The sequence below is a fragment of the Olea europaea genome, chromosome 22 (assembly GCF_002742605.1).
Source record: "Olea europaea var. sylvestris chromosome 22, O_europaea_v1, whole genome shotgun sequence".
Lineage (NCBI taxonomy): Eukaryota > Viridiplantae > Streptophyta > Magnoliopsida > Lamiales > Oleaceae > Olea > Olea europaea.
Window position 1 is genome coordinate 10221167 of NC_036258.1, and position 18235 is coordinate 10239401.

The 18235-nt window shown below is 34.5% G+C and overlaps 1 protein-coding gene across 1 annotated transcript; it reads right to left on the minus strand.

The window, feature by feature from the left end:
- Positions 1-6733: 6733 nt before the first annotated feature.
- Positions 6734-7412, minus strand: LOC111371240. The gene has a single exon (XM_022993130.1). The coding sequence runs from the start codon at positions 7250-7252 to the stop codon at positions 6920-6922; it is 333 nt and encodes a 110-aa protein (XP_022848898.1). The 5' UTR covers positions 7253-7412; the 3' UTR covers positions 6734-6919.
- Positions 7413-18235: the final 10823 nt, after the last annotated feature.

Here is an 18235-nt window from a genome sequence, read left to right on the forward strand (position 1 = left end):
CTCTTTTGGATATCCCACAAATATGTATTTATCAGATTTAGCCTCAAATTTATCCAATTATTTCGCTTCATATAAGCGTCACAGGCCCAAACTTTCATGTGAGATAAGTTGGGTATTTTTCCTCTCCAAACTCGTATTGAGTTTTGTTCACAGATTTAGATGAGACATAATTCAGTGTATAGCATGCAGCGTTTAGTGCATAACCACAAAACGATTTTTGGATATTTGCATGGCTCATCATTGATCACACCATGTCTAACAATTTGCGATTCCTCCGTTCAGATACACCATTATATTGCGGTGTATATGGCGGAGTCCATTGCGACAGAATCACATTCTCTTTTAGATAATCTAAAAATTCTCCCTTAAGTATTCTCCACCTCGATCCGGTCTCAGCATGAGAATATTTTTACCTATCTATTTCTCTATTTCAAATTTGAATTCTTTGAACTTTTCAAATGTTTTATACTTGAATTTCATCAAATATACATAACCATATCTAGAAATGTGATGAAGTAAGAGAAACCACCTCTAGTGATTATTGATCTGGGTTCACATACATCAGTATGTATTAGTCCAAGTAGTTCTGCAGCTCTTTTTCCTTTTTCAGTAAAAGGAAATTTGGTCATTTTGCCTAATAGGCACGACTCTCATTTGTCAAATGATTCAATATCAGTTGACCTCAAGTATCCATCTTTATGTAATTTGAAATTGTGTTTGCCGTTGATATGACCTAGTCTGCAATTCAAAAGATAGATATTACTTAGATTATAACTTTTATGCTTTTTATTTTCTATACTCATAATAGATGACTTAGTATAAGAATATAAACCCCATTTTGCAACACACCACAACCATAAAAGATCTCATATTTATAAAATGAACAACGATTGTTCTTAACATTAATTGAAAAATCATTCATGTCCAAACACGAAATAAAAATAATGTTTTTAGTAATGACGGGAATAAAATAGCACTTTTTTAATTCTAATACTAAGCCCGAAAGCAATGGTAAAAAGTATATCCCTACAGCTAATGCAGCAACTCTTACTCAATTTCCCACGCGCAGCTCAACATCTCTTTTTCCACAGTGGATTACTTCTCTTTAGTCCCTACATATTTATACAAATATGAGATTCACATCTGGTATCTAATACCCAAGAAACTAATGAAGTAGACATATTAACCTTGATAACAACAATACTTGAAGTAGAAGCTTTAGAAGACTTCTTTGCCTTCAAGCTTACGAGATAAGCCTAACAGTTCCTCTTCCAATGACCTTTCACTCCACAGTGATAGCATGGGTCATTAGATTTGGTATTGTCCTTACTCGCTTTAACTACTTTGTTATTGTCCTTCCTTCTTGGATGTTTTCTTAAAACTTCCATTGGTCTTCCCCTTAGTGCCCTGGAGAATTGAATGGCTAAGACATGCCCAGTGCTAACCTTGACATTGGGCTCCATAGTCTTAAACATATTAAGCAAATCAGGGAGTGTGCATTGGATCTTATTCATATTGAAATTCATGATGAACTATGAATAACTCTCTGATAGAGATTGTAGAATCAAGTCAATACTTAGTTCGTGGTCCATGATAAAACCCAATTGAGCCAATTTCTGAATGAAACCAATCATTTTCAGCACATGAGCACTGACTGAAAATTCTTCTGTCATTTTGCACCGGTACAGTTGCTTGGAGGTCTCATACCTCTCCACACATGATTGTTCATCATACAACTTCTTGAGATGAAAAATCATAGTATAAACATCCATACCCTCATATTGCTTCTACAACTTAGGTGACATAGCTACAAGCATCACACATGTTACAGTGTTATCGTCATCACAGTGTTTGTTGTAAGCAGCTCAGTGGAGTTTTCAATAGGTACCTCTGGAAGGAGTTGCTCAATGACATATCCAATTTTTTCATGCTTGAGAACGATTCTCAAATTGTGGTGCCAATCGAGAAAATTTGATCCGATCATTTTGTTGGCATCCAGTATACCTTTCAAATTCATATGATTACTCATGATTCAAAAACTGTAAATGACGAAAAATGGAGAATTAATATGTATGGTAATGCATTGCACAAATTTAATATGGACTTTAATTAAACGTGCTGCCACTATTTAAAATGAATTTATGACCCTCATACATAAATTATTGGAATCCACATTTGATTTCCAGTAGGTTGGAATCCCATTTATTATATCAACAAACCTTAATAAAAAATTCGGGCAGATACTATAATCAATTGTATCTCTATACAACTTTCAAATCATTAAGTTGACAACTCCTTGTCTTTAAATATCTTATATGTTAGTTTAATATGCCTCTAAAACTTATCTCCTTGAGTGTACTCAACAAAAGATAAATTTTAGTTAAATCAAACCCATCATTAAAAAATATCAAATATTTCATAGTGTCAAACATATCCCTAATAGACCAGCCTGAGTGTACACAACGAGCTGAGAACGATTTAGAATTCTCGTTTTTCACGATAATGATGGAAGGCAAATAATACCTACTTAATATTTTAACGAGAGACTTATCATGCAATGGTCTCATTGTGTGTGTATATATATAATCATGTATCAACTATGCAAATAAATATACATATAATAGTATGGATGATTATGGATTTATTCTATCTAGTTTTTCCAAGCCAAGAGGAAAACTAGTTGGTCAATTCCAAGGGAGTATAGCATTGAATCAATATCAATGCACCATCTTCATGGTTTCCTCATTTTCTTGTGCCTGCAATAAGTCCAGCTACAACCTGTATCCTATACTAGTTGATATGCAGGCCTAAATAAAATTGGACTCGCAGACCCATAATAACAACAACAACAGATTCGCAGGCCCATAACAACAATAATAATAACGGACTCGCAGGTCCATAACAATTAAGAGCTGGAAGACCCATAAAACAACAAGGATTAAATCAGCCATTCAACACATCCACATGATCCAGTCCATAATCGGATCATTAATAGATATTCATCACATAAATATTTCCTATATAATATCTAATACTATATGCAATGTCTTAAGAATCTAGCAATTATAGTCGTCAAAACTCATTTAAGTAAATGCATCAAAACAATAAAATAATTAATTAATCATATTAATCAATCAACTTAATTGGCGGGCCTATTTAATTAAAATGAAATTTTTAATTAAATCCCGAATTATAGTAAATATTGGGCGAAGTTATTTAATTAAAATCAAATTTTAATTAAATATTAAATTAGAGTCCAACTCTAATTCTTTAAAAAATTTTAGAGTGGGATGATTAAAATCAAATTTTAATTAATTAACAAATTAGAGTCCAACTCTAATTTCAAAATATATTGAGAAAATAATATTAATTAAAATCAAATTTTAATTAACATTAGATTAGAGTCCAACTCTAATAAAATTGAATTAACATTTTAATTTAGGACAAAAAAACCTAAATAAAACAAAATTCAATTCAGGATCAAAATCAAATAATTAAGTTAAAATCTAATTTTAACAAAATATGAGAGTCATCAGTTTTAAACAAAATTCCAATTTTGGGCCCAAATTAAAACATGGGTCAAATCCTATTGAAAACACAATTTTAAAACCAAAATCCAAAACGCATTTTGAAAATTATAATTGACCCAAGTTAAAATTAAAAAAAGGGCCTCTACTTCTAAAATTCATGACAAGTCCTCCATTTAAAATTGCAAATTTTAGCCACTTTCATAATTGCATGAGCCCCCCCTCAAAAATTCATAAATTTTAGAGGAGCCCCCATCTCCAATCTAATTCTACAGAAACCCAAAAATTTTTTAATTTTATTCTATTACTTCATCTACTGACGCTGGTGTGGCAAGAGCCTGCCGCTTGTAGCAGCGACTCCTGCAGTCGCCACTTGAGATGGCGACGGCAAGCCCCCCAGATCCAATTTTTTTTTTTTTTTCAAAACTAATTGTGAACATAAAATAAATCAATAATTTCTAGATCAAGAAAGGCATAGATAGATCAACTTTTGATTTAATCAATATATAAATCAATCCCTCACAAACACAACTTGACTCCGATACCACTATTAGGAATCTAATTAAACATGCACAGCGAAAATTAAAAACGAATTTCAATTCCCACAAGGATTCATCTTTGTATTTAGATAAGAATTATGATAAAAGTTATACCTTTTTAGATTTGCAAACTCCTTTGCTTAATCTTTGTTCTAACAACCTTGATCTGTCTCCCACAACTGTCTAATTGTCCAACATCCAATAAATTCCACACAAAGAACAGATTGTAACCACCAGGGTTTTCTCCTCTTATGTTAGCAAGAATTATAAGAATCTCTACGAATTGAAAACACTAGTCACGTATTTATATTAGCCCATATGAGCTTGGCCTGACCCGATCTAATATTTAATTAACTCATTTAATTAAATTTGGTCCGTAAATTAATTAATTCAATTAATTAATTCGGGTCTATAAATAACCAACTCAATTAATTAATTTATCCAACATTTATTAAATTAATTAATCGATAAATTACAATCTTCCAATTCTCTTTTGTGTGCGACCTATCAAGTTCCCGATCACAATACATAAGACGTGAAATATTATTTTAATCTAATCAAAATTGTTAAATTAAAACACCTTTTTAATTTATCACCAATTTACACTCGTTGTCTCAAATTGACATCTAGCAATGTGTCAGAGCAATATATGTGACGGAAAATGTCACGTGGTATGACAAAGCCAAACTGTTCATTTTTCATGAAACTATAATCATTTCATCAATATAATCTGATCAATTACGAGTATGATCCGATCAATCTCAATCATCGATCATATCTTTCATTCCATATTAAGTCTACATAAGTCGAAAATTCCTTTTCGACTTCTGAGTATACCTTGGCCAAGAATTTCCTTATTGACTTAATTGAATGAAATGCAGATCATAATATCTTACTGTCTAAGAGTAACGAATCCTCTATTTGTCATTCATAACCTTCATATGATTCTTGACATACCCGAATGATGCCATATTAGCGACCTTTGACAGAGCAACATCCAACACTGTCAAAGTATGACTATCTTCATATAAGACACTATGACGACCTCAAGTCAAGGACCAATTCCACTATTGAACATTAGAGATTAACCACTGACACTTAGATAGTTATCCATGCAAAATTTCTTAGCGGGTCTCCGATATTTTGTTCTATAACAAAACATCAACTCGTTTATTTAAGTGTATCCACACTTTAACTTGTGAGATCGGCTACTTAGTTCACAGAAGAAATGCCACACGTGATGGTCTATCCGTAATAACGATGTCAGTATCTCGTTATTACTTATGACCACGAATTATTTAAGATCCAAGTATATGTAATTTGCATATCACAAACACAATTCATTTTGATTTACAAATTACTGAAACTTGAATCTTCGAACTCTATTATTTAACGTTATTCATCAGATTATTAATTTAAATAAATAATATATCTTGCCAAAAATAAATGTATTAAACATATTAAAAGTGTTTACAACCTAAATCGATTGAATTTATGGCATAATACTTACAGAAAAGAATTGTGACATCATTTTAATAACTTATGTTTGACAATTGACACTAATAAAAATTAATTACACGTATTATTCAATTATCAACAACTCATTTTCTAATTGTTCATATACATTTGCAAACACATGCCAAATTAACTAATTGCTTTCGAGAATGGTAAATAAATCTTATTTCAAAAAGAAATTAAATTTAATTTTAGTCAAGTGTCCAAAAGTAGAATAGCATGAAATTTGAATGATTTTGACAAAAGATTAATAGTGCAAATCAAGTGCCATATTGTTTCACTATTTTTTCCACCAAGAGCTTTACGAATTTTCTTTTTCATTTGGCTTTATATCCTTGCGCCAACAATACATCCAATGAAATAGATTGGTGCAATTTGGTCTTCATTAGCAATAATACTTTTTGGCTCATAGCCCCCATCGCAATAATGCAGTGTAAACACGTTTATTTGCCAAAGAAGAAACATCCCTTTAGTAGCCTTAGGCCGTAAATCAGTTAATTTGACTAAATGGAGGTGGGGTTGATAAACTACAAAGTAGACAAATAGAGTGGTCCAAGCATTAATTCCAACAAATGGGATTTCAACCATGTTCATTGAGTTTATCACATAAATAATCCTTCAATAAAGTAACATTTTTTTTTTTTTTTTTTTGGTTCTAAGATTATATTATTATCCCACTAAACTTATTCTCCAAATATAGAACAACTTTGCAGAAAATCTCAAGTATAGTTTGAACAGATCGATGTTTGTAATCAATGTTCTTATCTGCTCCTCATTATAGGGTTAGCTTCCTGGGGCGTTTTCTCATCCTCTTTGATAGGTATATTTAAAGTGTTAACAAATTTTTTATATACTTGGTGGCTTGATGTCTTTCTGTAGCAGATTTCCTGCCTCAAATGATTGTCGTAAAACCCAGTATTCGTAATGAGCTCAATAAAATGTGGAATTATGTGACTCATTTAATTGTTCCTATCATTTAATGACACTTAAAGTCATCTAAACTGATATTGTAACACAAGTGACGTTAAATAGCATGAGTCAAGAGAAATAGTGGTAGTTCCACCAAATGTTGGATAATAATGAATAGTACTTATGCATGTATGACTTTGATTGGATTCATAAATAATTTAATGGAATGAAGATAAAAATCCCTTTTCCACAAATATGTGAATATGGTAGATAAAAAACAAAAAGGAAACGAAGACAAAACCTCCATTGAAATAACATCTCTATACAAACAAGACAAGATAAAATTTGGCCATAGGAAGGCTGTTATATCGAGACCTGAGTCGAACTGGGGAGTGGTAAGGAAGCTTGATCAGACCCCTTTTGCCAAAATTAATAATAAGAAAATGTTGATTCATCTCCTACGTGCGATGTAGTTGATGAAGATGGAGATGATGACATGTCACCCGATCTTCTTCTTAGCATCTGCCTCATTCCATCGGCAACTCGAATAGCTGGATTTGATTTATATTTTCGACAAAATGACATGTGAGCCTTAAGAGCTTCATCCATCCCAAATTGTTTTTTAACTTCATCTCTTACGGCTTCTGAACACAAACCACATAGCCATTTTCCGTTGAATTTCGCTTTTACTTCGCTTATGTAGTCCTGTGTGCAATCTTCTTTCAATCCACAGCACTCACACTTTACCGCTTCAATATCCATTTTTCCCTCTCTCCTCTCTTGAAAAATCAACTTTATCGAGATTTCTAAGAAAATTCTTCCTTTCTTTCGTCTATTTATTTTCCATGAAAACTGAGAATAAGAGTATGAGGGAGTAGTAGTAAGTGGAAGGAGAGCGAAAATAGAGAACTTTATAGGAAGGAAACAAAGCTACCATAATTTCCTCCATGTTCTAAGGGACATTGAGCAGTGGAATATGAGACAATGTGGCCCGCTCGGTTGGCGTGGGTAGGAGGGGGGGGGGGTTGGGGGCTAATGTGGTGCCCTTTCTTGCATTCATGAATTCAATATAGGATTTTAATAAATTGGATTCCCTACTTGCTTTTGTCATTTTCTTTAACGCTTTTGAGAGCTTTTTATGGCTGATTCATCTACTGTTACTTTCTGTTGACATGGTACGAATGGCTTAATTGGCTCTTCAGCTTGAATCATTTTTTTTCCCCTTCTTGCATTTGCATTTTTCTATAAACGTATGAACGGATCCGATTTTTGTTAGGAAGAAGTAAAATTTTAAAAAAAAAAATTAATGTAGTAAATATTTATATAAATAAGCTGACAAGAAAACAACAATTCAACAATTTTATTTAAATATACATAGTTATGGATAACAATTTGCAAATGAATGAATAAATCAATGACATGATGAAAAACGAAATACTTATTAACTGCATAATAGAGTAATTGAGTAAATTAAGGAGCGTGAATTTAAATATTAACAACATAGGAATTTTATTCCTAAAATTAATAATAAAAAAAAGGTTAAATTTTACAAATTTATGATTTTCATTTTATTATAGGAATAATTGCCAAAATTTTATTCACAATGTTTGATTACTTTTAGTATTATTCTCCTATTAATTTGATTGCATAACCGTAAAAAGTGATGATTTCCTTTATGATTTTGCAAGCAAAATTAAAACTTAGACACAATTGTTAATTAACCATTCATCATTCTAGAATCAAATAATTATAAAAAGACAAACAAAAATAAAAAAAAAAGAGTCCCCACCACCCCCATCCACCCATCACTCACATTTTGAAAATATTTGGTGTCTGAGATATAACAAAACTCGAAATATAATTAATGTCCATTTTTACATATGTATTAAACATGTGTGTTGTTTAGTGATCACACATTGTCGACATATTATGTAAGCTAATTATATATGAAAGGGAAAGTTAGGCGCTATATTTGTAGTTCACAATCCTAAGGCGATCTCCAATTCATGGCACCAAATTAGTGCAACTTTCACACCATCTTGCAAAGCCATCTCTAACACGTTATGTTAAATATTACACCAAATGAACTTTTTTCAATTCCTTTATTTTTATAGATTAAATTCTCGTAATTATAAATTATATTACTACTAAAATTACTAAATAAAAATTATATTTAATTAACAATAATTTATTAAAAAATTAAAAAATATGCACTTAATAACATTTTTTTTAAAATTACATTTAACAAAAAAATAGAAAAAATTACCTATTAAAACAAAACATCACAAAAGAACATAAAGCTTAGTTTTGTCATATATAATTATCAAACTAGTATCTTGAATTTTAATGTATTCAATAGTTATTATAAGTGTTAACATAAATTATAATTTAATTAGATAAATATAAATTAAATTACATCATGACTAATAAATAATATAAAAAGGATATTGTTAACCCTCGAAAATGGTCTACATGTGTTGATACAAGATAATATGCACGTGGACGTATTATGCAGTATTTTTACTGTAAATATGAATGTTTGTGGACGAAGGTGAATAGTGGACAATGCAAGTGTATTTTTCCCTTCACTGTATTTTTTCAAGATTTCTCAATTGATACAAGAATTCCCTAATTATAGTGATCAGGCCGACGTGGTCATCGTAGGAATGGATCCACGTGGCCTGATTTGCCGACCCTAACTGTTACATCAACTCCATCATCTATTAATTACATTGATAGGTTTTTGACAAGAGGTCAGCCACTCTATAAGCTAGGCTGACAATCCTGACACTTACCCACGTCATATTAGTCAATTCTGGAGACGTGCTTGTCCGACCCTCTTTTGTTTGTCAAGGACTTCGGATACTAGAGTGGTTCGATGGCAGAAGGCGAACCACCTCGGATCAACTTAGTGGAACAACGTTGGCACTTCCTTTGACAGCTTTGGACGTTAGTCCTTTCTGCACCAATTCTTGGGTGCTCGTCATGTGTATGCATATGAGGTCTCCACGTAGACCTTTCTGTATTGACTAGTAACAGTAGTCTCCCAAGTCTTTGATCATTTATGTGGTACATAGAATTTGTAATTAATTTCGAAGTTTTCGAGAAAAATTCAAAGAGAAGAAATTCCCGATGGATGTCGATCTCCCAAGTCTAATTTACCAACATTGATGTGGGAATTAGAATTTGTGAGAGGGTTGTGACGTTGAATTTTGAGCTTATAGTCCCCCAATTCAGTTTGGGGCTTTCGAGGGGGGATCAACTGAGGTTCTTTAGTAGCTGAGCCGAAGTGCTTTAAGATGTAGGTCGAGGTACTTTTGTGTTGTAGTGCTACCGATGTTGTAAGTGTCACAGAGAGGAGTTGGGTAGGGTCAACATGGGAATATGTGAAGGGTCTTAAGCATTGTGCTGTAATGATTAACTATGTTTATTGTGCAACTGAAATTGTGATGTTTGAGACGGTTCGGGTAGTTAGATCGTCTTTTATCATTTATTGACACAAGTTACTATGTTGACGTTCAGTCTTCCTGAGGAGGGCGGTGCTCTCAATTTTCAAGGCATTGCCAAAAGTGTTTCGATCTGGGCCCTGAAACTGAATCGTTGGTTTTATCGGGTGTTCTATAAGTGCCTCGAATTTGGACAGTCTATATTCTTAAGATTTGATGGTAAAAAAATGCATGTGTTTGCCTATAAAAAGGCTCATTCTTACTTGAACACTTTATTTACTGGTGTGAATTGCTCTGTGATGTTTCTTTGTGATATGACAAGAAATCGTATTAATGCTTAGTGGATCTTGAGGAGAGTTGGTGCAAGGGTTTGCTTGGTTTTGGGTAATGCCATGGAGAGTGCAAGTTGGATGATTCTTGGGTACAATGGATGGGATGCTTGGATTTGTGAAAATGAAAATGAAAAGTGCAAATGCAACCTCAGCACAATCTTCTTTGAACGCCCTATGTGGAAGGTCACCCACTGCCTTATATTATGTTGCAATAGGGTGTGATTTGGGCCGTACTTTAAGCCGACCTTTGTAGCATGTTGATGAACACATACCTCTCTATGGCAACTAGGCTGCCTCCTCTGCTAGTATGAACTAGGCAGAGTGTATTGTAGCTGAAACTTTGAGTTTCAACATAGTCCCGTAGGTCTTGTAAATGTGAAGGTCGAAGACGTAGGTCTTGTAAATGTGAAGGTCGAAGCATATGGTGGACATTTTTAAGGAGAAGAGGTTCGGCGATTTATGTGCAGTAGCTATACTTTATCATCATTTATTTTTCATTTTTACCATCCATTCACTTTCTATGTAATGTTTTGTAAGTGACTCTGATGCACTTGATTGTAATGTTTCATAGTTAGGAATAAAATTTTACTTTTTATGCAAATCTGTATTTGGACTTCAGATTATTACTGCTTCGTATCGGGGTCTTTTTGAGAAGAGGGCCGTGCCCTTGCAGTAGTTCTCTATTTTCTTACCCTTTTGTAGGTATCTTCTGTGCCTTCATGAGGGTCAGTTTTGTAGGGTCCGACTCTTTTCGTAGTTTTGTAGGGTCCGACTCTTTTCGTTATTCTGTCCTTAGGGCGAATTTTTATTTCTGAGGGGGATATCTTCGAGCTCCCACTTCTTTTACCGAGGTGCCCTTTTTTGGGTTGAGCCTTGCAAATGCTTTTCAGCTCATATTTTGAAGTGTCTCTATGGGCCGATGCACTTTGGGCTATATATTTTTCCTGTTCCTTCAAAGGAACTAGCTTAGAAAGTGTCATTCACTTTGCTGAGGGTTTCGGTAGTCTCTTCTTCGTGGAGTTGACTAGGTCATGTCTAATGTCCAAATACAATGTAAATCAACATGCAAGATAATAAGACCGGTGTGATGGGCCGTAAAATATGCTAGTCGTAATTGTTATATACAAGCTAACTAGTAATATCTAATTTAACAGTAGATGTTAAAACAACGAGGTTCTAGAAACAAGACATAACTTAATGAAAAATTTCACAAGCCTTTACAGAAGATGTTGCTCGAGGTCCTTGAGGGAGATGAGGTTGTATGCCGACGCTGCCCTCTATGAATACATATGAAGGGAGCTGAGGTTCTTATTCTCCACACTTCTCAGACCTTCGTGTGTATCTTTTTGGTTTTGTACTTGATGGTTAGTGTATAGTCTTTCCTTTTCAGGATGTATGCATATTTTGGGGGTGGCTCCATGTGGGCCTTTCTTTTTCTGCATTTGGTATCTCGATCGAAGTGGTTTCATCTTTACCTCTTTTTTGAACAAGCTTATTTTGCATAGCTCATTTTGGGGTTATGTCTATAGGGTCGGGGTACGACTTCTGACCCATTTTGACTTTCTTATTCGGATGAGACTGGAGTTTTAGCCTCGGGATGAGGACATTAGCTTTCACCTTTTATGCCCAAGCTTCTTTAGGTAAGATAATTCTGTAATGCATATGACTAAGCTGTTCTGCCTGTAGAGCACAACAAATCTTACTTTCCAGCGACTGCTGTCGATGGGTCAGCTTCCGCTGGCCGATGTCATTAAGGCCTGCCCTGGCTTATATGTCTTATCGTCTATTTCTGCGAGAGGAGCTAATTCGAGGCGGCCATAATTGGCGCTCATTTCCTCAGACAAGGCCTTCTGCCTTTCTCATGAGGATGGTGGTTATGACTTCTGTCTCCTATCTTTATCTTTTGGATGGGATGGGGAAGACAGCGTATCACTTTTCAGTAGGGCTTGTCCTTACTTTACCGACCTCCTAGGAAGGTCAGCTCTTGTCGGCCGGGGTTGCAAAGTCCGGTTTGGTAGTTATATGTCTTAGCGTCTCTTTCTGTGAAAGGGCATCTCTAGGCCTTGAGCCTTTTCCTCTTGCGTGATCAGTTTTTGTAGGTCCGCATCCGAGCTAATGCATCTCATCTTTCTCACCTATTTCTAGGCAAGGGATGCATGTATCTAAGAGCGAGCTCATCTGTGGTTCTTGGCTAAGGTTGTCCATGCTGATTTTCCTCCAAAAAGGAATTGAACAGGTGTGGTCTGTTGGAGGAAACAGGAGGGCGCCCGATTTGAGCGGGTGGTTGGGGGTACTGACCTTCTCTGTCTCTTGTAGGACCAAGCCTATTGAAGACATTGGCCTATCCCCTTGGTGCATTAGCCCGGCTGCCTTCTACAGGAACAACAGCCTCCTGAGTTATTCGATCGGTGTCGTAATTGGTAGTTGTATCCGCATTTATCCCTATTTTTAGGGGAACGACTTCCTCCTTTTGGGAAGATCTGGCCAGTTGGCTTTGCATGCGTCTGAGTAGTTTACACATTACGGCGTTTTGTCGAGAGATGGCTCTCATATTTGCGGTGACGACGGCCATCTCTCTGATGAGCCTTGCTGCTAGCCTGGGCCTGTTCCTCGAGCCACTTCTTTGGTGGCGGACCACTGGGGTAGTTGGCAGCGGCTCCTGGATTACTGGGGCATTTTGTGAGGATGTCTCATCACCAACATGTTCTTTGGTCTGACTTGGCGTGATTCCTTTCTTCTTTGGACTCATGGCTACTCCTTCTTGGTGGATGGCCTTTCTTTGACTCTGAACCAAGAGTTGTTTACTTTTATTCAACGATTTTTCCTTTTTGGTTTCTCCTTCGACAACTCAAGTTTTTCCTCCACGGGATTTTCATGGTTTAGCTATTCCAAGCTTCCCACAAACGACGCCAATTTGTTGACCCTCTAAAATGGTCGACAGGTGTTGATACAAGATAATATGCACATGGACATATTATGCAGTATTTCTACTGTAAATATGAATGTTTGTGAAAGAAGGTGAATATTCCCTTCACCATATTTTTTCAAGATCTCTCAATTGATATAAGAATTCTCTATTTATAGTGATCAGGCCAACGTGGTCACCGTAGGATTGCATTCACGTGACCTGATTTATTGACCCTAACTGTTATATCAATTCTGTCATCTATTAATTACATTGATAGACTTTTGATAAGAGGTCGGCTACTCTATAAGTTAGGCTGACATTTCTGATACTTATTAACTATGCACGTCCCATCAGTCATTCTGGAGACGCGCTTGTCTGCCCCTTGATAGTAGAGTGGTTCGGCGGCAGAAGGTGAACCACCTCAGATCAACTTAGTGCAAGACCTCGGCACTTCCTTTGATAGCTTCTGACATTAGTCCCTTCTACACCAATTTTTGGGTGCTTGCTATATGTATGCATATGAGGTCTCCACATAGACCTTTCTGTATTGACTAGTAACAGATACAATATGAATTACTATTTGATGTGGTGTATAATGACGGTAAAAATCAATGTTACGAAAATCAAATCGAATCGTTCGATTCAGCCAAAAAATTCGAGAATCGGTCCAATGTCCGACTATAAACCACTAGATTTAAAACCAGTAAAAAAATCGATCAAATTGGCCTATTAACCAAAAATTGGGTGACTCGATAACTGTTTAGCCAATTTATTCAGTTTGGTAAAATCATTTAAAAATTAATATTTACAACTTTTTGCCGAAATGAAAGTCCCAAAAAAGTTACATTTCCTAGTGTAAACTGTAAAGCACTTTTCATTCAAATTAATTTCTTTTTTCATTTCCAATCTAATGCATGTGATCCTATTTTATTTTTATTTTTTTTCCAATGACACCATAAAATACTATAAAAATATCAAACAATTTACCATATGACAATAAAAGTTAATTGTACCCAAATTTAATCATTAATTGGTGTTTTTGTTTATATATTAGTTAAGTTAAAAATTAACTTAATTTTATCAATTTTCCAATATATAATTTATTTATTTATTACTAATGGTTTAACCCCAACTCAAACATTTTGACTCCTGACCCTTTTATTCGAGTCGATTTTTAAAACATTGGTAAAAATATGAAACGAATTTGATGTAATGATTTGGTGTTGGATACTTGGAATGAGTTTTTTGTACCAGTTTCGTTACACTGAATCAGTGCATTTTGTTTGCAGTCTTGAGACCATTTTTAATTTTCAATTTTCTAAAACATTCAATATATGGTTGGTATGTTATTTTTAAAATTACATTTTTGAAAAACAAGAAAAATTTTACAACACAAAACTCAAAATAACTTTTTAACGTTTTGATTGTTTTCAATGAAAACACTCAAAAAACTCAAAACAAAGAAAATGAACTTAAATTTTTTTTCAAATTAATAAAATTAATGAAATCACCCAAAGCTTACCCAAATAAAAATATCCATCTATCAGTTTCTTTCTTTCTTTCACTCTTCCCCAACTCCTTTAAAATATCATAAAATCATTTCTAAAAATTTTAAACTAAAAGCGTTTTCTTGAATTTTTTATATGAGAAATATTTTTTAGAATGACAAACCAAATACGTTTTCTGTAATCTAAAAATAATCCCTCAAAATAGAAAATAGAAAATAAATTCAAAACTGAAAATAGAAAATAGAATTGCAAACCAAACGCAAGTGATTGGATTAGTGATGCTATAAAAAGTGATAAGTGTCTATCTTATATTGTTCAAGATAATATTTTAATAAATAATTTTGAAACTTTTAAGTCTTTCACATTTAGATTAGGTGATTCAATATATTATTAGATAGAAAAAATATAAAAAATCATGAATTCAAATATTTCACCACCCTATAATGAAAATAGTGAATATGCCTTTGATAAAGCTTTAAATGGAAAAAATCAATTTTCCTACACATGAAGGGCGTGTTGGTGACATAATTTATTGGAAAATTGAGACCAACTCCTTAATTTGTCCAATGATCTTTGTTCAAATGAATATAGAAAAATTGCTTACCATCAAGACATAAGTATTTCAATCATATAAGTATCTAACTTATATAAACTTTCAAGTTTTGGGAAATGGAAGCGTATGCACGTGTGGGTTGGACGCTCTTTTCTGACCCGTTAATTATGAAATGATAGAAAACTTTCAAAACTCAAAAAAATTCTCGAACCTTCTGCGTTTTGCTTATAGTCATCAAAGTATTTTGGCAATTTTTAAGAAATTCGATGACTTTTGTTATGTTTTGATTTCGTAAGTATCTCTTTCAATAGATCTCTACTTTTATTTTAAATATGTCTTATTCATCTTCTGATAGGGAAAATCGACGTAGGGCAATAGCTTCAGAGATGGGGATTAAGATAACCAGCACTACCGACCTTGTCCATGCCATTAGGGCTAGCCAGAGTATATTTTCATCAGGGAAGGTCATATAGATTATGACACGAGTTGTGGAAAGCCAAGATTCCTCCAAAGGTAATTACTGTCGAACCAGGTAGATTTCAGGGAGAAGTATTGTATACCCTATACGATAGAGTTATTAGCACCATCTCTTAATGAGTGTGCCTATTTTCCTAGGCAAAGAAGTGTGGTTGTGAGTAACTTCTTTCTAAAGGGGATTCTCTCTGCCCCTTCATCTTTTCTTTAGAGTGGTCATTAGGTCGTACGGATGGCACCTACCCAGCTCGTCTTTATTGCTTTTACCAATTAGTAGGGACCTACTTCCTGTGAAAGGAGATCTCCCTTGGGGAGGACATGGCTCTCCGCATCTTCCAAACTATTTTTCATCCTACGGTATTGGAAAAAGGGGATTCAAAGGACTGGAACTCTTTATGTCAGTGGAGGGCACATTCCCTACTTATCATGAGCCTTCCCTCCTCCATCAAAAAATGGAAGGAGAGCTGGTTCTGGGTGATGGGTAGTAACAGACATGTAAGGGTGACAAAGTCCCTCATTTTAGTATTCCAACCATTTTCTCTGAAGCTACGAGTGTCCTACCTTTAGTCGTCTTTATCTTGCAATGGAATTGATTCTATTTTTTAAAATGATGCAGGATACGCAGCCATATATGCTCTTGTCTTTGGCCTAGAAGTTACCATTAAGCTTTGAAAACAAACCTCATCGCTCAATTAAGCTTGTGCCCCTCTAGGCTAACTAAGATTACTCTCGCTCTCGAGCCTTGGCCTTTGATGCAGCCCTTGTTTTAAAAATAATGTCAAATTCACTGAGTTCCACGACCCATTTCATCATCCTTCCAAATGCGTCGGGTTTCTGGAGTACTTGTTTGAGTGGGAAATTTGTTAGCACTTGAATGGAGTATGCCTCAATTTCCTAGAGGCAATCACCAAAGAGAGAGCCAGCTTCACCATGTCAAGATAGCGGGTTTCTATTGTCAACAATACTTTACTAACATAATGAATTGGTAGTTAGTAATTATATTCCTCTCCCGCAAACATCAAATTGATAGCATCGATAGTCACCGCCATGTATAGCTGCAAGCCTCGTCGAGCTTAGGTTTGGAGAGAAGGGGAATATGTCCCAAGTGCTTCTTTTAGCTCTTATAAGGCCAATTGCATCCCTCTATCCACTGGAATTTCTTCCGCTTTAGAACCTTGAAAATGAGAGCACTTATTAGTCACCTTTGAGGCGAAGTGGCTTAAAGTCGCCACAAACTCGTGAGGTCTAAACTTCTTTGGGTTTTTGGGGTGATCTCATTTCAATCAGGGCTTTAATTTTCTTCGAATTAGCCCCTATGTCCCTTTAGTTACCATATAGCTTAAGAACTTCCATGAGGCAACTCTGAAAATGTATTTGAAAGGGTTTAGCCTTATCCTCTACCTTTTTAATATTCAAAAAACTTCGTCTAGGTGCTTCACAAGGTCCTTTGTTTCTAGACTCTTTACAGCATATTGTCAACATCCACTTATATTATCTTACCAATAAGGTCAGCGAACATCCTATTAACGAGTCTTTGATATGTGGCCCTGGCATTTTTCAACCCAAAGGCCATTTGTAGTAGTGAAAACCACGGTTCATTATGAAGGATGTAAGCTCTCCATCAATTGGGTATATGACGATGTGGTTGTTGCTTGAATATGAGTCTATGAAGCTCAGTAGTTTATATCCGATGGTAGAGTCAACAAGCTCTAACTCAGCAAGTTCATTATATTTTGCAAATGCCTCATCGTTCAACAATAGAGGACCAATTCCCTTAATAATGGTTTCATTGTCTGGATGTGCAGTCACACATTCACACTCAGGCATGTAGCAATCATCAGATTTGTCAATTGCATGTTTTCTATATCTTAAATATTGTTTAAACTGTAGAAACTTAGACATAAAGGAATTAGTGCATGTATACAAGAATTGCATAATATAATGTATCCCATTACAAAGCTCACAAATTATGTCTTCTATAAGTATATCCTCATCATCGATGTCAAGATTATTTGTTGCAAAAATTTATTCCTTTGCCATCATCAGGATCTTGTATACCAATTTCAATAGTATCTGAAAGCATACCAATCACAAGAGAGAGCAGGATGGATAGTCAAAATTATTAAAAAAATAAAAATAAAAACATACAAATCCTATATAAAATAATAAACTCAAATTAAATACTTTATTTTCCATGCAATAGTGCTAAAAACTTGTTCGTGCGAAACCCGCAAGCATACGAGATCGTTGACAAGTAATAAATTTAATGAGTTGAGAGTATCGTCCCACATGGAATAAAATTCAATTCAAGTTTATTAGTTATGTATGGAATTCGAATTATGTAAAAAGAGAGAATTATTATTCTAAATTAATCTAAGAATGCAGTAAAATCAGGGTTTTTATCAAATACGGAAGATTGTATTAGATTTAAAATCTGCCTACTACTATCTATTTTAATTTTTGATTCATAATCTAGTTCCATTCATGCGTTCATGACAATCGATAAAATTAATGTATTTCAATT